Source organism: Lagopus leucura, unplaced genomic scaffold, assembly GCF_019238085.1.
Source record: "Lagopus leucura isolate 7727_CA_CO unplaced genomic scaffold, USGS_WTPT01 Super-Scaffold_100012, whole genome shotgun sequence".
Taxonomy (NCBI): Eukaryota; Metazoa; Chordata; class Aves; order Galliformes; family Phasianidae; genus Lagopus; species Lagopus leucura.
In genome coordinates this window covers 4583048-4609761 of record NW_024962267.1, presented here as the reverse complement: position 1 = coordinate 4609761, position 26714 = coordinate 4583048, and the positions used below count along the sequence as shown (strand labels likewise).

At 38.0% G+C, this 26714-nt stretch overlaps 1 protein-coding gene across 3 annotated transcripts in view; it reads right to left on the bottom strand.

The window, feature by feature from the left end:
- The window catches only part of MAP3K20 (mitogen-activated protein kinase kinase kinase 20), an 86218-nt gene that overhangs the window by 40613 nt on the left and 18891 nt on the right, over nucleotides 1-26714 (bottom strand). For all 3 annotated transcript variants that reach the window (XM_042875001.1, XM_042875000.1, XM_042875002.1), the window contains exons 3-9: nucleotides 17082-17169; nucleotides 12744-12845; nucleotides 11912-11977; nucleotides 10884-10912; nucleotides 10636-10773; nucleotides 4705-4791; nucleotides 1061-1135 (exon numbers count right to left, since the gene is read on the bottom strand). In XM_042875001.1, coding sequence (XP_042730935.1) covers nucleotides 1061-1135; nucleotides 4705-4791; nucleotides 10636-10773; nucleotides 10884-10912; nucleotides 11912-11977; nucleotides 12744-12845; nucleotides 17082-17169 — 585 coding nt within the window. The remainder of the gene's footprint in view (nucleotides 1-1060; nucleotides 1136-4704; nucleotides 4792-10635; nucleotides 10774-10883; nucleotides 10913-11911; nucleotides 11978-12743; nucleotides 12846-17081; nucleotides 17170-26714) is intronic.

Genomic DNA, 26714 nt, shown 5'->3' with positions numbered 1-26714 from the left:
AAAGGGAAAAGGGAAAAGGGAAAAGGGAAAAGGGAAAAGGGAAAAGGAAAGGAAAAAAAGGAAGGGAAATCTCCTTTCTCACACTGCTCTCCTGTGACTACTTTCCAGTGATAATCCATTCTGGCGTTAGATCACCTAAGTGCTATAATTCATTTTGGGATTAATCTTGGAGTCTCTGAAGTAGCAGTTCCCTTTCTTCAGAGTTCAAAATAACTAAGAGGTCTTTCTGGTGCATTTACTTGAGAAAAAGTGCAAAATTTCCTATCCTTAACTGTCCTTTCCTCTCCTAAGTACCCTCAGAGGTAAAACAAAGTATCTCCTGACACTTGGTTTCAGAACTGGTATGCCCACAGGTTCTTTCCAGCCAGTATGTAAATACAACAGGATGGTAGCAGGGCCAATTTAAGGAAGGTAATTGCCAGGATCTACAAAAGTATTTAGTGAGCAAACATAGTCTTTCATATCTCTTTTGATTTATTCTTATAGAGGAAAGTTAAGCGGTATGCTACAGTACTTCTATTACTATTCTACTACTATTACAGTATAATTGTCATAAAGTTCGTAATTCAAAGTCCTAAAGGAAAAGACCAGAACATTTTAAAATGTTAATCTTGAATGTGTTTCTGCCATTCCTACCCATATTCTGTGGATTAATTTATTCTTTATACATTTCCAGCACAAGAAAGAAATCAGAACTGGACTTTGAAATAGTTATTTGAAACATATTATTCAAAAACATTCAAGAAAGATTAACTGCTGAAATAAAAGCAAAATGATTTTTCAGTTGATCAAAAATGGCAGCATTCTTGCTCTCTCTCCTCTATTTACAATCTCTGTCTTCAGTAGTGAGGCAATTTAGAGTAACAACTCTTGATTAAAGGGACAGAAACACATTTAAGTATAAATACGTAAATATATATACATTTTGAAAAGACATCCCTAGCTAATATTTTTGTGAAGCAAATATTTTTGATAGCTCAGACTTGTCCTCTGAAAACAGTTTAGCATACACAGAGAAATAAGAGGTGGAGGATATAAAATATAACAGAAATTAAATTACCTTTGAGTCAGCTTCCCAACATTGATGCATCAGTTCTGCAAAACTTCTGGGACAACTGCTTGGAATGGTTAATCTCTAAAGGAGAAAGAACGTAGGTAGCAGTTATTAGAAATATTTCCCTTTGAGGTGCTAATAATAGATTTCCTATAAGAGCAGAGCAATTAAAATAAGCGAGACACACTCTTCTTTCATTTAAACATAATACAAAACTGACGATTGACATAAAAAAGGGTAACACGAGTAAGACGTACTATTAATTAATAGATTTATAAAGAAGGAAAGGAACAAATAAACCAATGGAGTTGCTCAAGAAAACTAGGAGACAAGGAAGTAAAAAATGAGGCAAAGAGATTTCAATACTAAAATATCATAGTTTGTAGAGATAACTACTGCATTGCACGATATTTAAGATGCTTATCAAAACAGGCATAACGTACAGTCTGGTTTAATTCCTTTCTCTCATACAGATCTACAACACTATAGTCAATTTTGATATACCAAATGGGTGAAATACAGACTACACTGAGTTATAAAGAGTTAACTGAAGCTCTACATGACACAAGAGACATTTCATAAGCCTGTGGTCAGAACGATTAATGAGGACATGCAGATCTCACAGAGCACTCACAGAGCACAGTGAACTCATATAAATATTTTCTGATGACGCAAGACAAAGACTTGCTGGTTACAGCCAGATCCACTAACTACAGAGAATTACTTTGAAGCTGGCTTGGTTTCTTTTGCAGAGAGTTTTAAGCCATGAAAAGTATTTGTTCAGTGAGTCTTAAGCAACACGTAGCTTAAAGACTTTGCCTCCAGACTGCAAATGCTAAAAACAATTCCATTGTCAAATACACACGAGTACCCAAGCCTCTCCAGTTACTTGTAGGCGTATCCCAACAACATAAAACTTAAGAGGTGATCCCTTTGCTCTCACTAATGCAACTAACTTTCTTCAGACGCTTCATGCTAAGTTAAAAAAAAAAAGTAGATAAAAAGCAGTTCTGCAGTGCAAATGAGACCAAATATGAGGAAATCAAGCTGGGAAAAGAGCTCCCTGTCCTACAGCAGGTGAGAACCTGAACCTGTTCAGTCCAACCTGCCAGGAAGACCTTTTGATCAGTCCCACTCTTGGAATTTCAGAAGTAAATCAAAGCAAGTTCTGTCAAATTTTGTACCATTGTATTACTATAGCATGACCTGGAAAGCCTTAAAAGCCAAAGAGTTAACAAATTCTGCTATACAAGTATTTGAATACCATGAAAATTAGAAACATGACATACAGAATCAGGGCATTGCAGGAATTTGATTATTTTAATAATGTAAATACCTTAAGGTGCAAAGCTTTCTATGCAAGAAATACACAGAAATTTGTACAATGCATAAACAAACTGTACTGGCACTTGATCTTTGGTTGAGTCATTACCCTAAAAATACACTGCCTCATCTTTCTGCAGTATTTGTCTGTAACCCTCACAGTTCCAGAAGGTAGAAAATAAGTTGTAGTCTTCATTTACAGCTGTCTCACTTGTGCAGAATGTTATCTGTCATGGAATATAGAGGTAGCAGGTTCCAAAGCTTTCGGATTGTAATGGAAAAGACATTTCTCATTCGTAATTTTGTATGGGATTATCCCTAGTATGTCGTGAATTCATGTGTTTTTCTCTTCTGAATTTAAATGATAAATTTATATAAAAATTGTACCAAAATAAAAATTACATTGTGAAATTATGCAGAGCCTTGGAAAGGACCCATATGAAATCCTTAAAACCCATTTTATTTCTTACACTCCAGATTTGCAAAGCAGGACTTTTCAACCTAAACAATTATGCTTTGGCCTCAGTCCCACACTGTTTTTAACAAGAGACTTAGAGTGAAAAGAATGAAGGCCTAGCCCAACAGTGACTCAATTCTGTTGTGAAGTAGATCCATGCAAGTCTATTAATGTCAGTAGATAGAACTGAGAACAGAACCTGATCCTCATACTTGTTTCAGAACATAGAAACTATGGGGGGGAAAAAAAAAAAAAGTAATGCATGCCAACTCTTACAAGGCATCACTGGATATGGTCCCTAAGTCATGGACAGAGAAAATAAAATCTATATTAGCAAGTGTTAATATTCTCAAGGCTTCCTGGCACTATTACAAAGAAGATGGTGGCAACAGGCTAGTACTACCTGGCAGATAAATAACTGACTTTGAAAATCTCAACACTAAAGTTTCTCCAGCTGTGAATAAAACAGTTGTCATGTCCACATTTTGTTCATACTGTATTTTACACAGTTCCCTGCTCTGGAAAACTGCAGAGAAATGTGCATCGTATCTCCATCATCTTTCAACATAGGACAATCTCTTTACAACGCTATCGGTGTCACTATAAACCACTTATGTAAAACTGTACATAATAGAACATAGCGGTGTTCATGGGTTCCACCTTCTTCAAACTGATATATAAGGCTTTTCCTAAACTAGGAGAAAGAGTCCCATTGTACCTCCTGCTGTGATAAACACTGTAGAAGACCATGGTCATAATCTTCAGACTGGTAATGTAGCATTTCCAACTATTCAGTATATCAGTGTTGCTTACTGGAATTAATCCAGTTCTCAAACTGAAGTTTAAAAAAAAAAAAGCAACAGAAACAAAAAAAGTCAACAACAAAAAATATTAAACTAAGAGGAGGAAGCCTAACTCCACTATTTAACTCTGAAGCATTTTGAGAAACAGTTTATGTAGAATAATAGAAATCTGTATTATGCAGTCACTGCCTCACCATTGTAATGTTTCCCAAGCTTCCACTGTGTCTAGATAGAGGAGGTTTCATCTTTGTGGAGGATTTCCATGCTTGTCTGTGTGTGGTACAGTCACAACTTTAAATGTTTTTTAAATGTAGTTACTCTCTTTGATATCAAGGGACTATGTGTTCAGATATACGCTCACATGTCCAACTAACTGAAAGCCTCAATTTGTGAGAAGAAGAAAAGCGAGGCTGGGGACACTGTACAAACGGTGTTTACACCACTGAAGTGCTTTTGAAATGGAAAGACTCTGCATGAGGAGGCTTGCAGCTATGCCGCAGCCTTGCCGATACCAGTGAGGAGCTCATCTTCAATGTAGTGTTGAACGTAGGTGGCAAAACTGTAATTTCTCTCTTTTTTTAAAACTATTTTTTCTTCTTTTATTTTTGAAATTTTCATCTAAGCGGCAGTTTCTTGTACTATAGTGACTCCTGCTGGGAGAGTTAAGTTGAAGTAGCTGAAGGTCTCTTACAGATATATCAACTCCCGGCCAGTAAAAAGATGTCCTAAACGCAGGAGATGGAGTTAAACTGTTCCCCTACCTTGGACGCAATGGCTTCTTTCATCACTAAGAACAAACCCCTAGGTTTTACAATTGAGACTGAGAAACTAGTACAGTACTTGTACAATTTTTGATCTACAGCATCACGACGTGAAGCTGCAACAATTAGATGTAAAGGGTCCATTCATGAGGAATAACATCACTTTGACCCTTTGTGTTAGCTCCTACTGCTAATCTTTCCATACGCGTGAACTTACTTTCAATTTGAAGAAGATGAAAAAGTCTTTTGCAAAACCCCAATACTGTTTTCTGATCTATGTACCTGAATGTAGAAACGTAGTCTTACCTCGTTTTTTTCCACTACAAGCCAAGCTACTTGTAATCCTTCCAAGCCTTTAAAGGGGACCTCCCTTGTTAGCATCTCCCAGAGAACCTGGAACAGAGAGAAAGAAAAGAATTTTTATTTCTGCACTTTGTATTTTAAATACATTATTAAACCTTGATACAGCACTATTCTGTATCCAATTATCAGGCAACCAGTTTCCATTTGCAGGAACTTGGACCAGTGTTTGTGTGCAAGATCCTCTTGCTAAATTAATTTGAATGTTTCTGATTTTTCCTCTACAGTAAAAACTGAGTTGTGTGGGGCCTAATGCCTGCAATTTTATGAGAGCCACAGAAAAAGCTTTTTTACTTTTTTTGTACACTATAAAGTTCATATTTGGCAGTTGAGACTTGGAAAGACAGAGAACTCCTCCTATCCTTCTTAGCCACAGCTAGGCACATCTTCGCCTTGCAGTCATCTTTCATTTAAAAATATTTCTATACGATTGCAACTAGTGCTTTTCGGTAGTCAGGATGTGATCCATAAGGTATTTTATTCCTATTATATGCCTACAAAAATAGTAAATATAATTTTGCAAGCAAAACCATAACTGTCTATCTCCAAGTACGTGATTATATTAAGCCATACAATATATAGCATATCAACAATAATTCTGTTCTCCCCCTATATCTTATAGACACACTGTCCTTACATACAGAGAGATGTTCTAATTTTTTAGCATAAGAACCTTAGGTACTTTCTAGAGAGAGTTTGGCACCACTAAATGATTCATGTCACTGAATCCAACTTGTTTTCTGCCTCAAGGACTACATACTGGCATTCAATTAAATTAACAAGAACTTTGTACCTTCGCTTGTGTTTGCCTCTATTTTTATCAGAATCTTCATACTTATCTCTTGTTACCAATATCTACATAGAAACTTCTTCCATTTGTATACCAAGCACAACAGCAACGAAAGACATCAATAATTTAGCATGTGACCAAATGTATTAAGATCCTTAGGCAAGTCTCTATATCCTCACCAACTGGGTTAGTACCCAGGCTCATTGCAGCTACATCATTCTGAATGGATTCTGGCCAACTATGAAGGTAATAAGAAGAAAAACACAAGGATATTGGCAGATGCTGCTCAAGCAGAAAAAAAATGCATTGAAGCAGATTTGGGCCTTTAATCAACTGAACAGAGTTCCATCAATAGACCTATTTGAATAATTCTGCTTCAGTCAAAAAACTGATCAGTAAAGGTAAGCACATCTTGGAATAATAAGTAAAAGAACATTTTACCATATATAAGAAATACATGAGGAAGGCTATGCACGGAGGCATTCAATTCTGCTGTTTTCCTCAATTCACCCTCTTCAGAAAAAAAACCACCAAAATTTTGACTTCTAATTCCAATTATCACCTCTCTACTGGTAGAGGTAGGAAATTTAACTGTGAGAGAATGAGTGAAATAATTTAGCAGCCTTATGTACTTCAGTGCAGAAAGCAGTATACAAAAACAAAAAACGCTTGGACCAAATCAAACACAAGCTGAGTAGCCTTGCAGAATCACCTCGTCTGAATGGTTCTAACAGGAAACCACAAAGAAATCCAAGTTTGCACATCAGACAGAGAAGTATCTAAATACATCTCTCAAGAAAAGAGCACAATGAAGTACAGTTAAATGTCTCCAAGAACCTTGAGATGGAAAACTACACTGTTCTGCTATTTTTCTTTCAGAAGACTGAATTGTCTACTTCCATTCATGCACGAAAGTCTGTGTGGAACATTTTGTACTAAACTCTGCATCATGACACCTTTAGTGTTTATTTCCACTGCCTGTACGGATCACTATTTTCCTAAATGAACAGTGATTACTCGAAACACTTCAAGATTACATATAGTTTGAGTGAACAGCAATCTCACAAGATACAAAATTTTTTTCTTAATGCCTCATTTTTCACTAGTAGTATCAGAAGATAAAAAACAAATCCTTGCATTTATTTATGCAAGTTTAAAGCAATGTTCTTACAACAAAGCAAATTTCATATCCAGGCTACTGCTGTAAGCTTAAGACTTTTCTTCTGAGGGTGACATGTAAGTATCTTAGAGAACTTTCATACCCCACTCTGAAATATCACCTAGGGTGAACGAGAGCATTATTAGTCTTACAAAAACAGCAAATTGTATCTTCTGCCTTACCATTTGATGCTTCCTGTCCCTACGTTCATACAGCTACAAAAAGTGCTCCTGAATCTGACTTGCCCTGACCTGTTTTGTTTTTTTTTTTTTCCCCCTCAAGATACACACTGATCATTTTCAGAACTAAATTCTCAGCTCACCTTATATGGAAATTAATCTGTCTTCCATTTCTGGTATAATTTAATTGGGACACTGACATGATTCACTTCCCCTCCCATCTTTGATGGTAAGGATCACCAGCTTTCCTGATCACATAACATCCCTATGACGACAGACAGCAGGTGTTCACAGTGAAATAGCCATGCCAGACACAATGATGGAAAACAAAGCAAGATCATTTAATGCTATGGTTTGTAAGCTGTGGCCTCTGAAGATTTTAGGCTCTTCTTTGCATGCAGAGAAACAGGTTGAGACTCAAAGATGTGAATGTTCATTCCATATATGAAGCTGAGAATAAGATTGATATGTCCTCAGTTCTATTAGCTGAACTGTGCATTTCAGTTCTCATCCTGTCAACTATGTGACAATGATCTAAAGAAAAAAGAAAAAATATAGTCCTATCCCTCAACCCCAATTCAAAACCAACAAAAGCCATATAAGACAGGAAACACCCAAATAAATGATGTGAAGAAGAAACAAACTAACAAGCCAAAAAATAAAAAAATAAAAAAATAAAAATCCTCCCACTCTGAAAATGCTTTCTCCTGGTAGGAAAGTGTAGGCAAGTGCACACAGACGAGTCTCAGGAGCTACAATTATCAGAAGTGAGGCATAAGCAGAAAGTGCTGTTCTCTTAGAGGTACTGCCCTTGAAAATTAGGTCAGTCTCCTCTGGATTGATCCAAGTGGAAGTTAAAGATCTCATAATTCTTTTCAAAAAGAGTAAGGGATAGCCCCTGGAGCTGGCCAACATTCTCTCTATAAATAACCTATGTCCTCATAGCTAAAGCAATGCATGAACTATTGCTAGGAGCACAACAGCTGCTACATTGAACTTCAGTCTCAGTGTACCAATAGTCAATTAACACTTTTTTTTGTTCTTGCATTTAAAAATATTCACCTACACAGCCTTCTATGATTAAATGTACTTACATAACAAACACACTGCAGTCCACTACAAACACTTTTTCCAGGTTAACATATCCCAAGCATTTATCTTCATGATTTCAGAACAGTTTTTAGGGGGAATGTTGTGATTCCACATACACTTTCATATGTGGAAGAGGAGCAAAGGATCATTTTTAAGCTCTGCACACAATGACATAAGACTGTTACTGATCTGAATGGATTTGTGGGTTGATCATTTGCAGCGCTTGGTGTCTGTTGTTTAGAGTATGCATTTTGAAATGGATTAGAAAAGAGAATCAGAGCAAGATCCATGTTTGTATCACAATAAATCTGGAACATTTAGATTTAGCATTTACTATGCTGTATTATAAATTACTCGCTATTTATCTCAAAGAGAATTAATGGAACTGTTTCTCCGCCCACAAAGAGCAGGACAAACTAATATGAACATTATCTACAAACACATATGTAACTGTTTGCAATGAGGGAAGTTCATTCCAGGTGAAAAGCAACTTGGACCTGTATGGTGACAGAAAGACTAGTACTTCATGGACAAAGTGCTCACAAAGCTTAAGCAGAACACTTAAAATCACAGACTCAATTATAGAAAGCAAAGTTAGGAAAAAAAAGAAATAGAAATCTTACGGGTATGGTAACAAGTACTGTGAACAGAATATCTATTCTTAGCATCTTACTAGTTTACATTTGAAATGATTCTGTTCTTTGTTAACAAGACTTTAACTTAAGAAATGCAGATTTGTCTCTCCAACACAAAAGCTGCTGGCAAGTGTTACACTTCCAAAGGCGATTCTTTAAATGTTGTTTTTACAGATGATAATCACTTGCTAAGAAAAAAAATACTCCTTTGAAGATTTTTGTGTTGTTGTTTTCAGTCTCCTAACAAATTCTCTGGTAGTCCAACACTTACAATAGGGAGATTCCAGCTTTCAGTGTTATTTTGAGACAATTTTCTGCTTCCTGACAGCTCCATAACATCAGTAACTTTATCAAGTGAGAATCTGGGCTGTGGCTATTCATCATTTCTCCCCTTGCATCTCCTATGAAAACAGTGGTGTTCCAAGATGTGGCAATGGAGTTATCCAAAGATGAATTCATTCCTAAGTGCTTCAGAATTCATAAGCTTCTATCCACACTAGAGCACATTAGCTCAAAAACAACATATTAAACACGTGGGTCAGATATTATTAGGCATACTGAAGTAGCATTATACACCTGTAACCACATTAACATATTCTACTAACAATGAACTGTTTTCATACTGAGGGTAGTTGAGTTTTGCCTCCAAGCACAGGGCTGCCAAAGGAGGTTTACTTTTTGGAGAAGGAAAAATAAACTCAATACAACATACTGTTCCTATGGCTCTAGTAATACTTGACATGAGAAAATATTAAACAATTGCTTACTTTCTCCCAGTTCTAGAATATTACTTGAAGTCAATCACACCAAGATGATGATGAGAGTAGTTCTGAATTGTAAGACCATTTTTAACATTTCTCTTCTAACATTTTTTCTTTATTTTGGAATTGGAATGTTATCTTTCAGTGGATAATATGCGATTGCTTCCAGTAACAGTTTACATTAACATTTACATTTGTTAGCTTATGTTCTATTACTATTTGTGACCTAGCTCTGTTAAGCAAGCAAATACTTTAAATCTGCCAATACAGGCTTCTTTCCCGTTACAAAGTCTCAGTCTTTCATTGCTAGGATATCTCGCATCATCTTTTTATTTTTTTACACCATGAACAACTGCTTGACAAAAAGTTTATGTAACCTTCTATTGGAACCATCAGCTTAGCTATACATGGTCACAGTCACTAGCTTAAAACCAACAACCTTTTACATCTCCATCAACTCTTCAAAGAGAAGGAGGCAATATTTTGCAGGTACTGAAACAATTTCTCACTGCTGAAACCAAAATCAAAAAGCTATGTATGCAGATCCATACGCAGAGTAGGACCCCACTTCCTTTCTCTTTTCCCCTAAAGTACTGTTGTAATAAGAAAGGCTTTGGGGCCTGGCTTAGAACTGGTCTGACCAGGAGAGTAATTTCTAGTCTATTTCACACTGCAGAGTAAAAACACATCAGAATCTGACTGCAGGCAGAATGAAATACTTCACAATTGCACCTGCAAACCTGACTTTGTGATGCACTGTAACTGGTTATTTCCCTTTTGCATAAAAGGTAGACCCATGCTGTATTTTTAGATTGGGCCTCAACTTCCGTTCTCTCAGCTACCTGCTAATGACAGCATGGTCTTTCAAACAGGTAAGCAAGGAAAAGTGGCCTCCTTTTTCATCTTAACTCAGTGACACCCTGTTTTATGGAAAGCCCTGGTATATACCTATTACAACTTTTCCCTCTTATTTCGCTAAAACATAAGCAGAGATTAATGATGCAGATTGCTCAGTAGCTCCTGCAAGCCTTCTGACATATGCTAAATACTTGTGGTAAAGCTTGCATTTCCCACACTGGCATGCTGCTAATCTAATCAGATAAGTGTCTTATTAAACATGCAAGACGCTGCTCTTCCTATCATTTTCAAGCACATAATTATGAATTATGGGTCAGTCTTGAAAAAGTCTGATTTTTTTTGTTTATGATTTATGTCACACTGGAGTTCTGCTTCTGTGCATAGAGAAATAAAAGGCACTCACCACTCCGTATGAGTACGTGTCACACGTCTCCGACACTGGGAGACTCTGAATAACTTCTGGGGCCATCCATGGAAAAGTACCAACTAACGACATGTGTGTTGTATGTGAATGGAACCTTGAGGCACCAAAATCACAGATCTGGCAAAGATAAAAAGATAGTAGAGCATGAACCTCATTTACTAGTCATCAAAATATCAAGTCACGCAGCAGGATCTCTCACATAATTAATATAATTGAAGTGTTCATACCTTTAACACGCCATCAGCAGCTATAACAACTACAAATGAAAAAACAACAGATTACAGGAATGCTATTAAAAACAAATGCAATACATGTTCACAGCAAAACACAATACATTTTCACAGCAAAAAGAAATCCACTTTATCAAGAAAAATGATCCAGTCGGCACAGGATGTACAAATATGCATGATTGTCCTGGTTTCTTTGAGCATCTTTGAAGAACACCTGCTGAATCCATGCAAGCCTCTGATCAACTTCAAAACTTTTCAGGTCCTACTGAGCTCAAAGGTAGAAAGATGACTATAACTAAAATGTAGATAAGCTTCATTATCCCGAATGTAGCAGTTAGGCTTAACAACAATTAAAAAAAAAAAAAAAGGAAAAAAGGAGAGAAAAGTTAAAAAAAAATAAAAATAGTGCCATACAAATAGGCTTTTTTGTGCCTATTATCACTCTGCATGCATTATTAATATCTGTGCTTCTCCTGTCCCATTACTAGTTCCTGCTTCATTTCAAATCAGTATTTCACAAGTTTCATTAATGGCTGTCAACTGCCAGGTACAGTCTAAAACAGTGCAGCTCCACACTGAGTAGTTATTGCACAAAAGCAGGCCATGATAGTGACCAGATTTACAGACTAGAAATTACAGGCCTTATCCAGTCTATTACATCCAGTGAACAACAGTCCTTCATTGCACTCAACATTTTCAAATAGAAAAAGCAAGTGAGGAATGTCCAGGCAATGTCTGACAGCTGGTAAAATGGACACTATTGTGGTCAGCCAGATACAACTTGAAAAGAGCCCTCCACAGTGCACTAAATGATGCCAGGACAGTAACAGAGACAACAGTGTCAGGATGTAGAGGAGGAGTGACACTCAAACAGGCTTTTCTGTGCCTTAGCAATGGCCAGTGTAGCTTGATGACAGCCAAGGTGTTAGTTCTGCACATTCACAAAGCTCAGGTACAGACTTGATTGCAGCAGTAACAACTAAAAGTAAATACAGAACATTTTATTGTTTTTACTGCTACTTTACCGTTCCTGGACTTCAGATCTCTGTGGATTACTTTGACTGGAGCTTCCATGTGTAAGTAGTGCATGCCTACACAAAACAAGCAATAGTCTAGTTAGGCAGGCTGAAGGTAGCCATTACTTATCAGCAGTCATGTTTTTTAGTTCCAATTTCTTGTCCCCATTACAGGCTGGCATACATACATGAAGGCTAGATGCAGGAGAAGGAAAGGTCCGCATAACCTACTCTGAGTGAAAAAAAACTAAGCTATGCTCAAAACACCTACGTGGGTATGCTAATGCTTCTTAACTTCATATTTAATTACTTTCTCTAATGTATTTTCTGCACTGGGAAGCTAAGATAAGAATGCACTGTTCATTAGTTTACACTATTTCCTGTACGGCCACAGAGAGCACAAAGGCTCTGCATTATTCTGTGAAAAATGTCAGCATGTTTGTGAAGAACCAGCTTCCTTAAATATACCAATTCAAATAAAATGTAAGGATAATTATGCCTTATAATTACACTACATCAAAATTATCCTCTTGGGGCTTAGGAGCAAACCAGGAGTATAAAACTAGCTCATGGAAGGCATTTTCACTCCAAAAATGATTTTGGATTTAGAATAACAAAGAAACATATTGAAAAGAACAGTGAATGAGTTTGTTATTGTTGCTTTTTGTGTTAATTACAGTTGTTTTCATTTGTTTTGCTTTTTCTTCTTTTTTTTTTTTTTTTTTTTTTTTGACAACTTGAAAAAAGCAGTTTACGAAAGCTTTCCTGACTTAATAAGGAAAGTATCTTCAGTTGTTTGCTGCGTAAAAAAAAAAGACATCACTGGTCTGGTCTTGCTTACCTTTAGCAATGTCAGTTGCCCAGGTCATTATATGATCCATATCCATCTCTTCACTTTTGTTACTATTAATGTAATCAAACAGTGAGCCAGCAGAAGCATACTCTGTTAGAAAAATAAAAAATAAAATAAATAAAATAAATGCACATGACATTTTAAAACACTGCACCAGAACTATAAACCTTAATGGAAACTCTGCCAGTTCCAAAAAGCAGCTCTTTGAAGCTTAATGACAAACAATTTGGGTTCAGCAACTAACACTATTAGTAACACTATTAGTAACACAACAGGAGAGTAAAAGTCCGTTCTGACTGTCCCAACACAGACATACCTACTGCTAAGGGAAAAGAAATGTGAAATCATCTATAATGACGGGATTTAAAATGAAAAGGCATCAGAAAGCTCTGGTATAAAGAGAGCTCAGGCCAGGCAGTTCCAATTCCAGAATGAAAGGTTCTGGTGATTATTTTCTTTTTTAAGATTTATGAGGGTCATTTCTGTTCAGAGAGAGAATGCTGTAAAAATGGTAACGTGCCGCTGAGCAATTCTGTCCACTTGTGACTTTACAGACTGTATGCAAATAGAGGCATGCTTTCGTTGCTTTACATTCCCTCAGCTCAGGACGAGTCAGCACAGCTAAGAAAGCAAGATGTTTTCTTATGTTCCTTGTTCAGCACCAATAGTTGTTTTTCTTAACTTTTTCCACCTACACCTACAGAAACCCGCAGCAGGATCCTGCAGGCAGAAGCAAAGGCTTTTTCTGCCCATCAGTGTTTGCAAGCATGTCAGACAGAACACAATCTGACTTCCAGAATCCACAGGGCTATGAACTGGAATACCAAGCTCATTACATTTAGACTTTGGGAAACTGGAAACAACTGAAATCCCCACAGCACTACTTTTATATAACTTAAAATTCTTCCATATTTGACCAGTGAAGTTGCCTCTCCCAGTCACAACAGCAGTTAAGAGATGAGAGACTGGTGGTACCAGATCCTTACTGCTGTTTCCAAAGAGGACAGTCATCAGTGGTGAAGTACTGCCTTTAAATTATGCCCCACAACAAAAGACAATTATTTTATTTTTTATATAGTAAAATCAAGTATTAAATATATAATATTCTGTTAAGAAAAAACGGTAGTAGAAAATGAAGACAAAATTTTATTTTTCTACCTCTTCATGCAGGAACAGAAAAGATAAAATCACTTATTAATTAAAAAAAAAAAAACAAAAAAACACAGGAAGGAAGGAAGAAACTACAGGTCTAACTTTGAAGCAAAGTGGGGCAAATTTCCATGAGCAGCAGGGCATGAAGCAAACCAGCTGGTTTGCAATTGAAATGCTTCATATCTGCCATTTCAAAGCATCAACAAAATCATTCTCCTCTCAGACTACAAAAAATATATCCAAATTGCTGTTTATAATAGTATTAATCAAAGAACAATACATCACAGGCTAAATGCATAAAAAGTAAGCATTGCTCCTCATCAATGAGATCAAAAGATCAAAACCACTGGGAGAGTACCACGTGGGTCAAGACAAAATCTGCAGCCCAGAATATGGTACATCATATGAGAAGATTCTGTTGCTAAATGAAAGGAATGAGGGAATAAATACTAAGTCCCTTGAAAGTAAACGCTGTAGTTGCAAGTTAGTTTTGGTTCATTGCTGCAGGACCTCCTGCTGCAAGGAGGCTCTGCAGGAGACAGGCATGTTGCTTCTGATGTCACTGAAAGAGGACTAAGATGCTGACCTGCACATTTCCTCAATTAAAACATCAGCTTTTTTTACCCATGAAGTCATCATGTGTCTTATAAATGGATTCTTCAGGAATAGTCTGCCTGCATGCTTTGCATGCCTTTACAATGCATAATTTGATCCACCAGAGTCAGGGATAACTGAGATCCCCAAGCCCTTTGCTGCTCTGTATGAACAGAGGCAAGCAATCTTCAAGCGATATAGCTTGATTTTTCACTATTTCTCCTAGTATATATTGTGCCACAGAATTCTACCACGAAATTATAGATTTGGAAATTACATTGCCACGGTAATTTCTTTCAGTGATAGGAGAGAGGTATTTGCTTTAGAAAGCAAGGTTGTGAATGCAGAATTGGACTCGCTCTACCACTGACTGGGATACATTGTACGCATCTGCACAGATAGGATACATAAGCACTAAAAATCCTTTGGGAGGAGGCAGCAGTGGTCAAAACCTAGACCTGAAAGCTACACACCCAGACTGCTGTTTGCGGTCTGCAACATCTAAAACAATGTGATTCACGTTAGCAGCTCAATGGGCTCAACAACCAGTTGTAACACTGATAAAAGAGCTGCTCCAAAAATGTTTTAACTACGTCGGTCCTCAATGTCAGAGGCAGACGGTTGTAGAGGTTGAACTTTCCTGCCAATATTCCATTATGTTGTGTTGCCATGTGGCAAATGGCAGCAGAGGAGGAATTTGACAAAATGGCCTTTGACATGTAAGTGCGTACGGAGCAGTGGTTTGTTAACGAATTCCTCTATGCAGAAGAAATGGCACCCACTGACATTCATAGACACTTACTGAACTTTTATAGAGACCAAATGGTGGATGTGAGCGCAGTGAGCGATACATTTCAGCAGTGGTGACAGAGAAGGTACGTTCCAAACAGTCACACAGATTTTACAAGCATGGCACACAGGCTCTTGTTCATGGCAGGCAAAAATGCATAGCTAGCGGTGATGACCATATTGAAAAAAAGTGTTTTGTATTTGAGAATTTACTCTATCAATCAGTGCTATTGTGCTCTTTCTATCTGTTGTAGGGGTTTCCACGGAAATAAATAGGAGGAATTACTTTTGGAGTGACCTACATACATCCCTGTACATGTTTTGACTGCAGATGTAGCTTTTCTCATTTGGACAGAGCAGTCCCAGAGAACTCTCTGACAATCCCACATAAGATGTTATGTACAGCCAATACTCAGTATATGCTTGGCTGAATGTCCTCATCTCCATCATTCTGAAGAATCATTAGGTTCTCGGGATTTTTTTCTCATTTGGGTTTTTCCCTGGCAGGACATAGATCTCTGAATAAACCACAGGATTAAGACTGCTGCACTGAAAACTACACAGAAGATCAAGGAGTAAAAACCTCTCTCAAAGAAAGAGCACATACGAGAGAGATACGTCAAGCACAATTAGCATTTTTTCCTAAGTCTCCATTCTCTCATTTGAAAACAGCTGGAGAAATCAAGCCTTACTTCCCTTTCAGCCCGAGGAACTCAAGTCTGGAAGCTGCAGGGAGAAGCCAATGCCGTTTAAAATCAGAATGCTTTTTTTTTTTCTTTTCTTTAACCAGAATAGATTCAGAGCTCTTCCAGTAACAAAGAGGACTACAGAATAGTCTCCTTCACACAGATGGTCCATATTCCCAATGACATAATGAACTATTTCAGCTGTTCTCTGTCCAGTGATGAGCAAGCATGTCAAATGACCTTCTCCAAACACTGACCTTCTGTGAGAGCAACTGAGGACTTTCTGAGCCAGACATCATTTTGGATGATCTGATCACACATTTGCTTTGTTAGTCTGCTCTCTAGTTTGCACTTATTACCTCTGCATTAGAAATCTATAAAAAGCTATATTACTTGATTTATTAAGATTTTTATTACATAAAGAAGGTATTTAATTTCCTGTCTGATAATGATATCATCAGTCTAACCTCTGAGCAGTATAGACTAAGATCATCCTTCATGCATCTCTGGAGTACTGGTGGTACTGGTTTCAAAACTGCAACATCCAATAGGCAGTGAAGCAGTTGTGCATCTCAGAAGTGCTACCACAGGATTATGCTGCCATCTATGGTGTTAACATAAGGTCTAAGAGACAGGCAGAAGTGAATTTCCACAGGTTTTGTGCACCACTGGAGGGATTTCTACAGCTGATTAGAAGCTGTGTTTTTTCCAGCACACAATCTGGGGTGGATCCTCTCCAGCAGATGCCCTGGAGATAGCTAACACCAAAATGAAACCTTGGCTAGGGCCAGCATTTGCAAAGGCCGACAAGCAGAAGATATTGCCTACAGTTTGGAGATACCTACACACAAAAAACAGGTTCTGGATATCTTCATATATGCCCAGCAGGTGACAGATTACAGCTATACCCACTTTGTTATCTTTGTGGTACAGAGTGCTTTGTTCTGGCAGCTGCATCTACTCTGCATCTGATGCCACCCAATAAACAGAACCGTAGTGCCGAATGTTGTTGTCTCTTTCGAGGCCAGCAAAATACTGAAATTGGGTGTACTCATAAGACCAGAGTTTTACAGAGTCATAATGAAAATCAAATGAAAATCCTTACCTGTAACTATGCCGTAATTTGGAGGTTCGATGACAGCTCCATAGAACTGAATGATGTTTTTGTGACTGAGCACGCTGAGTATTTCTGCCTGTTGAAAACAAAAAAGGCAGACAATTAAGAATGGTGCCTTTACTGTGGTATTTTAGACTCCAGTGGAAATACACAACTATTTAACATATGTATGTACGCACATACATATACGTGTCTAGGAAAGACTACCCACAAATGGCCAGAACGTAGAAACCTCATGTGTGAGTTCGGTAGATGAGTGCTTAGCTTGTTCAGAAAAAAAGATCATACTATTCCTTCATATCAAGGCACAGATGCAGATGCTAGGTCTCTGTAAAAATCTGAAGGCCTAGAAAATGCAGTTCAAAGACAGATCTGCAATATTTGGCAGGGCTGTAGAAGTTTAACCCAAAAATTGTGTTTGTGTACAGAGCACTGTGAGATCAGTGAGCCCAGAGCTCCAGGCAGTTGAGAGCATACTGTGCACCATACAGCTCAATCTGATGTTTACTGGAGACATGGAGTTTGCTACGCATGCATTGCAGGTCTAATCAAACATGCACAGCAAGCATGCTTGAGATTGCCAAATAGCCAGCAGTGCGGTTGAAACTGTTTTTCAGCGCAGGCTCTGATGATTAGAAGATGTTTAGAAATTCTGGATAAATATACAGAATCTTTGAATTCCACTTGAAAAATGTTTTTAGGTATGATAAAGACTGAAGGATACTGAAAATGTATCCACAGCCATTAAATCACATAGTCCACCAGGCTTTTTGAGGGAAAGTAACAGATATTACCTTTGAGACCTCACAGTGGTTTTGCTTTAGTAGTATATTAAAATAAACACTCAAAAGATTTTGCAAACAAATTTTTAAACAGAAGTATGTATTGTACAAATACAGATAATCACAGAATCACCAGAGTTGGAGCATTACTTACAGACTAATAGGTCGAGAGTATGCTAACTTCATACCAGTCGTGCATTTAAGAAGGAAAACGTTACTGTCAGTTACTCTGAACTTAGCAAGTATCCCTTCTAACAGAGCACTTCTCAGATCCTTTGACTGACTGTAAGAGTGTTGCTGTTTATCTGAAGGTGAGTCTTCGCAAATCTGCATAGAGAGCTGCCAATTACACTCCTTTGTGGCTTTCACTTTGTATAGATTTGTTGAAATCTAGAAAGACTAACAGCTTTGATGCAGCAAAATATGTTAAAGTAGCTAGTGCTACTGTAAAAAATGTAAAGACACTGCAAAACAACATTTTTTTACCTATGTTTTATAGCTGGAACAATGATACATGGGTAAATAAACAACCACAGATACAAGCTTCAGAGGGTTCAAATATTTTTAACTGTTGTTTAAAGTTGCTGTTTAAAGCCTTTTCTGAGTAACTTCAACAGTTTTGAATTCACACCTCCAGCTAATGCATGAACATTTATGCATACTCATTTAAATCTCAAACTATAGCTTTGAACTTGGGTTGCACCAGCTCTTCTGCAAGCTAGTGAAATGGTGCTACTATGAAGAGAGAGATCTCTCACAGTATCAGAAAAGTCATTTTCAAAACAGATGGCGTTTTCAGCAAATCATACTGTAGTAGGCCATAGGACACAATTCATCCACAAGGCAATCAAAGAACAGAACTGGCAGCTGTGTAAGCAAAGGTGGGAAGCCTCAGCTGCTGATGAACAATCCCACAGGCAGTGGCAGGATGTGACCGAGGACGTGTAGGGCCAGCCAGGGCTCTGGCAGCAGCAGCTCCACCCTCCAAGCTGCCTCCCACCAGCCTTCCTGGACAGCTGACCTCTGCAGCAGTGGCAATGCCTATTTTACCAGCTGTGCCCTCCAATATCTTTGATAGCATCCTCTGGAATGGAGATGGCAGCCTACTCCTTCAAAACTGCATCTCCACGTGCTAGCAGACCCAAGGCCACTGTGCTTCAAAAACTTTTGTATTATGCTTAAAATTACTTCAGGAAATACTAAACTGCGGAACGTCCTCTATCAGCATTCCCACTAGATAACCAGGAGACCCAGTACTCCTTGACTATCTGCCTGAATACTGCTATAAACAAGACAGGCACACCAGGCCCCAGTCACCTTTGGACAAGCCATTTATGCTGTATTTTCTTGAATATGTAGGTTAACAAGAATAGATAAAAACTATCTTCTTGTATAGTACATAAAATCCATGAATTCAATACAGCACACCACCTGCTACCAAAATAGGCTGTTCGAAAATTAAATGACTGGCCCCACATGTAACATTCCTGCAGCATTATGCATTTAGAAGCAGCACCAGACAAATCTTTTGGAGAAGGATTGCATCACCACACGACAAGCACATGCAAGGAGGTAGCAGACCCCATGGGCACAGATTGCCTGGTGATGGGCTACTGGGCCACCGAGGGCCTCACTGGAGCCACAGGGCAACAGGAGGGGCTGCACTGCTCTTATTACTTAAAGATTCAGAAAGAACTACTTTCAAAGATTATTTTATTTACAGTGTATTGCACACTAAGGTCACATTCTAGGAGTTTGAAGAAATGCTGTGTCGACTGCAGCTATTATAATCATATTAAAAATGATGTCCAGATTCTAAAATGGGATTTAACAGATGCCAAAGCAAGCTTCCATCTAAGTATGAGGAAAAGCACCTACTAATTGCACACAGATATCTCAAATTAAGAATCATAGGAAGAAAAATTGCCAACTCTTCCTAAGGACCATTACTTTTAAAATAGATCCTTTCTAAACACTTCTAATCATTCTAGGCTATTCCTTTCATCTTCTGTTCTTTTCAGTTGCTGTAGATCAGCTGTGAAATATATTAGGCAATTTAAGGACGCTTTCTCCTTGCAGTGAGAACCAGATGCAAGTCAGTCCACATCTTTGAAGCTTTTGTACTTTTTGAGAAGAAGGTACCATATTTCAATGAAAGACTGTAACCTTCACATAGCAAATTACAAAGTACTGGTTAAAGACTGGTGTTTCAAAGGCACTTAGAAGAATATCTGGAATCACCTTTAAGCATCAGACTCATACTTAAATCCTAAATGCCTAGATGTTTGGAATAAAATCCTGCCAAGCATATATCTCTCCAGAGGCCATTTAAGAATGGCAGCTCTCACTGGCTTGGATATCACATGCTCACTTACTTTGGTAAAGCTGCTATCTATCTTATACAATCTAAGTGAGCAAGAAATTCCTTCCTAAAGCCACCCTGATGGCAAGTAGCAAGTTTTAGTTACTTCATTATATTACTTTTTTAATTTCTTTAAATGTTGGATTGAAATAGAACTACAGGAGGCTCAACTGAAGGAAAAGTAGAACCTAAATATGCCAATGCAAACTTCTGAGAGTTCTTCAAGCATACAAGCTGATTGCAATGGAGCTGAATATTGTTCTTAGTCTCATGATAAACTTAGTCACAATCTGGTACTGATTTACTGATCAACAAACCATGCTAAAACCACCTGCCCTGTATTTACACCACAAGTGCAGGTAAAATTATATGCCTCTCCTGAGTGTTGCTGACAGACTTCCCTTATGACAAACTTGATGTCATTTCTCAAAGGCAGAGGTATTCAAGAGTCTAAACAAACCTAATCCACTATTTATAACATTCAACCACTATCAAGAAAGTCAAGGTCAGAACAAAAGACGTTAAAAACATTCTAACTGAATACTCACTTACTGGCTCTTGTAGTATTACTGTAAATCAAACCCACCAGATATTCACAAAAACCTACAGTATAAGTAGAAATTAAGATAAACCCTAAGTGCACAAACTAATTGTGTCCTATGAACCAGTCTGGATTACGCACTGTAGTGCTTAACGGATAATTTATTTTTATACCTGTTAAATCTCTCCTTATTGACGTATGTGAAAGTGTCAATTACCTCATCTATGGCTGACATGCCACTACAGCTGCCTCGAGACCTGCTAGTACTGCTCTCACGTTTTTAATACAAATAGCTATGCAGAAATACTTGCAGCTTCAATGTTTTCTGCAGGTAAAACTACAATGCTGACAGGGACTGAAGGAGCAGCACACAACTCAGCTCTGACAACATCTCCAAGGTTGTGCTGACTGCAGGTGCAGGCAATGGCCATCCAGTGCTGATTTGGCACTACCCCGGAATGCAGAAAAGGCCTTATCGTCAGATCTTTAATTGCAGCCACGTGTGAGAGGATGCAGACCAAGGCACTCTGCATACAGCTGTGTTGTCGCCTGCAGCTCCTTGCACCAGCTGCTCTCGTCAGAGTTCCTGGTCTTGATTCAGCTGAAGTTAGCAAAGACCAAACTTCTCACTCTGCTGGAGTTACTCTGCTCTGAAAGTAGACTAGGAAATTTTTAACTTGTGCTTTTAGTCAAGACAATTGATTGAAAGCTTGGGCTAGGAACCCATTCCACCAGCACAGCTTGATCTGCAAAACAACATCTGTCAACAGTGTTTTCTCAGCATCAAAAGACTTTTTTTTGTTCAAGTCTGGACAAACTGGTCCCACAGCAAATTAATCACTGTTTCTGCTGGGTACCTGTGGAGTGGCTGGCTGGAGAGGACTAAGTACTGCCTGTCTTCCACCCTGGTCTTCCACTGTGGTTTAGGATTAACATGAGAAATAAATGCAAGACCATCAGGGTAGCCAGCCACCAACCAGCTCTGCTGCTAACAAATCAGTTAATTGCACAGTAAGAGGCACCATCATTCTCTGCAAAATTACAGGGTTAGAAATGGTTAGCCACTCAAGGAATCTGATTAATACAACAATCCTTAAGAGCCTTCTAATATTTATTATTACGTTGAGCAATAGTTTGGTTATTTACTTTTCCAAATAAATGTTTGTCACATTTATTAAGAAGGTATTTAGACACACTTAAGGCAACTCTGAAAACATTTTTTTAAGTCTTTAGCAGTTTAGAGGCTTTGACCTCTGTCATGTTCTTGGGAGATTTGCAACATAGCTACTCTCACGTCTTTACAGTCTAATAAAAGGGCATCTGGAAGAGCTGGTGCTTCATTAAAATCGTTCTATTTACTGGCAATCAAATTTAAAAAAAAAAGAATGCTAGCACAAATTAATCCTAAACATTTATTTACAGATCTCTGATGAAAAATACATTCATTCCGTGCACTTTAGAATTGCAACTTCCCAGTACCTCAGGAATGCATTTCTGTGAAATGACTGATGTATATAGTACATGACGCTGTTCCTTACAAGACTGTTTACCTCTTGGGTGGAATAGGATCCCCTCTTTCCTCTGTGAAAGCTTTTGTTTTTGTAAGCAAGGTGAGAACAAAGCATTGCACAGTCCTTTGTTAAAAAACAGTTGACAGCGAGAGAGAAAATCAACTCAAAAGTTATTGGAATAATAAGAGAAGGAGTGATCATGATACTCATTTCTTTAGATAGAGAAGCCCAAATTTGTTTTAGATGCACAATGCTAAGGTAATCAGCATCTAATGCTACAGTTCAAATACAAAACACAAATAAAACATGCATCTTAGAATCCTACAGGCTTCCAATTTCTTATATGCAATGCTGACAAATCATCCACCCCAAAAAAAGAATACTTTTCCACACAACGTTTAAGTTTTATATGCTTTGACACATACATTATACAATCACATGGGAATACTTTTGCCAGGAGCCAGATAATAATTTTTATTACCTCATTCTTTCTGTTCTTTCTAAAAAGCTAAACTTAATACAAATCTTAATGAGCAGGACACATAAACAGTTTATGTAACTTAGCTCTTTTGGATAATTATCATGCCACAGTCTTGGACAGCTATCTATTACTGGAAACAAATTTTCAAGTCAAAATAAGCAATTAATAAAGGAATACCTAAAGAATTTCAGCAGTACGAAATACTTAAAAAGAATCATACAGCAGGGATATTATGCAATTACTACAGTTCTGAACACTAAATAGAAAATCCAAGTAGATACAAGCTAAACATTTATGAATTTGCCTACAGTTTAGACTGCTTTCTCATAAACTTTTCTAAGAAACTAATACGAAAGTTTAGCACTTTAGGACCCCCCCAAGAAGAATGTTCTTAATAAGCAAAGCACACTGATAATCCCATTAGGAGAAATTTTGTTAGATCTATTAAACTGTCGCTGATAACAAGAAAGCAAGATGAAAATTACATCAACATGGCAGAGCCAAAGAATCCTCAGTGAGATCTTCTAAGTGCAAATAAAAGTTATCACTTGTTCTGATGAGTGTGGGCACTCTCCCAACTGAACTGAGTTATCCCCTATTTTGAAATGCACTCGCATTACTTAAAGCAATTCTTGTGTATTACAGTTGTGAGGCTGGGGTTCTTTTCACGTTCATTTGTAGGATCACTTATCCCAGTTAAAATCTACTCCCTATAGCTTATTAACAAGAAGTTTAAACTCTATCAGTATTTGTTCTTAGAAGACAGTCATATATGCAGTCTACTGAAATATTCTTTTGTAAATCTTAGAAAACAAGGATAAAATTATATTCTCACAGTGACACCAACAGCAGTGTTATCAATAGCAGAATTACATCCTCCTAAATACATCTATTATGACATACAAAACTCATTTTTAAAAGCATTTTGACTGAGCAAATGTTTGAAAGCAGCAAATTTGCACCCAAAATCATGTCCTACAATGTTACAAGTCCCAGAAACTCTAAGAAATATAAAGGAAAGTAATACTCATCTTACAGTAAATCTGTTTTATCATCACACCTTTTAAGTGGAGTGGCAGAAACAGACAATTTAATATAGCTTGCCCTGACTTTGAGGTTGCAGCCTCAGAGGGGGAAAAAAAAGAAAAAGCACATTACCAAGATACCACAAGTCTGTTAAACTGTCATAGCATAATGCACTGAAATGATATGGACAAATTTATTATGTGATATTACAGGCTCACACAATCTTATGTAATTTATTTTAAAACATTTCATTTCTACCATGTATTAGAAAATGTATACGAGCCTCTCAAAAAGAAAACTGAGCTTTATAGTCTTCGGTAACTTTTTACACAAACCTTTGCAGTTTATTTGCATTAAATTCAGCAGTTTCAAGGATAATTTGAGTATTACAACTTTAGATGTACTACCGAATGAGTTTGGAATATGTCCTTCAAACTACTGCAAAATAAAGGTTTGCTCAGCATATGGAAAGCAGGTTGAGCCCTCCAAAAATCACAGGGAGATCTTTTTCCTAGCAACGTGGCAGCAGACCTCTGCCTTATGCAGTTCAAGGGACTCAGATGAAGCTAACCGGCTTGGTGCTGCCACTGCCACACAGCAGCCAAATACAGCACACTCGCAGAGCCCATCCAGCAGTTACCAAGGCATCACAGAATCACACGGTCTTCTTTGTGACAAGGTTTAAAAACTTGCTATCAGTCAGAGAAGAGACAAAAGCCGCAGCATTTAAGATAAAATTAAGTGCACTGTCTGCAGGATATCCTTACAAAAGGCTTAATAAGCTTGAGAACTGCATTCCGAGGTATAGCTACACTGCAATTTACAAAAATAGCACAGAGATCATGAGCAAACAACTAATTTCCACACAGATTTCAAATAAAAATTTGTTACACCCAGACACAGCCCACAGGAACAGCACACAGCTTGAGTAGCATCAGCATTCAGTACTATTAAGGCACCTGATGAAGACATGCCAGGAGCAAGAGTAGTTTTCACAGTAACTCACAATCCCTAGAACCTTCATAAACAATGTATCTGTAGGGTCTAGGAGTTTAGAAATGAGTAAAAATTTTTCATTCAGGCCAATGTACAGTAAAAAGCTGTCTCCAACTGCAACACAACACCGGCAATTGAGTAGAAGCAATCAATTAGCGGACTCAATGGCACCTCTGAAATACCTGAGCTCCCACAGAGCACTTGCTTTTCAGTAGTTGTCACTTCTCCTCTCAATGTCAGGAAATTTTGGCATTTACTCTCAAGCACTCTGAACATAAGCCTGCAACAAACCCCATAACATTTCTAAAATACTAAGGAATAATGACATACAAAAACTTTCTGGCCTCCTGCTCACTTCATCTAAATTCTCATTCCTCAGCCAAAAATATCATGGTTATCATGGCTAATATGCAACATAACCTTTTGGTTATGAACAAATGGAAAAATATCACCGGAAATTATTTACAAGATCAAAGTCACTACAAATCTCATACGGGCCTCGTGGAAAAATGTTCTGGTACAACAGGGATGGGCAAAACCGAGCCCCTCTCAAGGAAATTCTGGCAGTGCTTAGAAGCAGCAGAAGATAAGATAGTATCAAAGAGGTGACTGGATAAAGTCCGTGTTTATCTAACTAGAGCACTGATTTTCAGCCTGAGATTACAGAGTATTAGTAAGGGATCTGGATGAGACAGTTTAAAAGAGAAGTCTGATCTCTATACAGCATCTGCTGTACAGATAGCACTAGGACTCCAACAAAGACTGCAGCAGCTGTAGTCATGGATCCTGCTCAACTCTTCTGAACCAGTTGTATTTACACTCAAGTATTTTCTCAAACACAATTTCAGAAATTGTAATTTGACTAAGAAAAATAATGTCAAGCTCTTAATAAGCACTCACTTTACTCCTACCTTAGAGTTATTTAAGGCCAACCTACTGTAGTTAGATAGCAACAGTGCTTAGACTCACTGAATCATAAAGGTTGGAAGTCCAATCATCCCCCCTAGCACCAACACTGACTGCTAAACCATATTCCTAAGTACTACATCTGTCCTTTCCTTAAACACCTCCAGGGATGATGACTCCACTACCCCCGTGGGCAGACTATTCCAACACCTCGCCAGTCTTTCTGAGAAGAAATTCTTCATAATCCAATCAGAACCAAAGCCTCCCTGGTGTAACTTAAGGCCATTCCCTCTAGTCCTATCATTGTTACTCGGGAGAAGAAGCAGACACTCACCTCGACACAGCGTCCTTTAAGGGAGCTGCAGAGAGTGATAAGGTCTCCACTGAGCCTCCTGCAAATTAAACAATCCCAGCTTTCTGAAACCCTAGTGACTGTTAAAATTCCAGACAGGTTTCCCCAAACAGGACAGGCTGAGCTGACATTAATGAGAATAGAAAATATATGATACTTGCCCATTACGTTCTAACAGCAATTGCTGGGGAGCCATGTGAGGTTTTGCTATCCAAATGGACTGAGAGCTGTGTAGAAAGCACCCCCTCAGCTATCACTCAAAAACTATACCCCCTCGGAGACTACAGAGAACCAAAGAATCACACCCCACCCAGGGACCACCTACTTTGAAGACACAAAACTTCCAGCACAGAAATTCTAGCAGTGACCAGCTGAAGCTGACACAAAAAGTAGTCTCCAGTTACAAAGCGTCAGAGGCTCCTTCACAGACAAGATGTGTTGCTCGTGACACATTTACTTACATCACAGCACAAGTTTGCAGTATCTCAAGAGAACAAGCCTCCATTATAATCTGGATCTCTGACTGCTGTACATTCCTTTAAAGCATTATTGGAATAACACACATGAGCAGTTTTATCTGCAACTGTACAAATTTCTCGTACATAAACGCCTTCCCTGTGCCTCTGCTTCCAGTTTCGGTTTTATCACGTAAGAACAACAAATC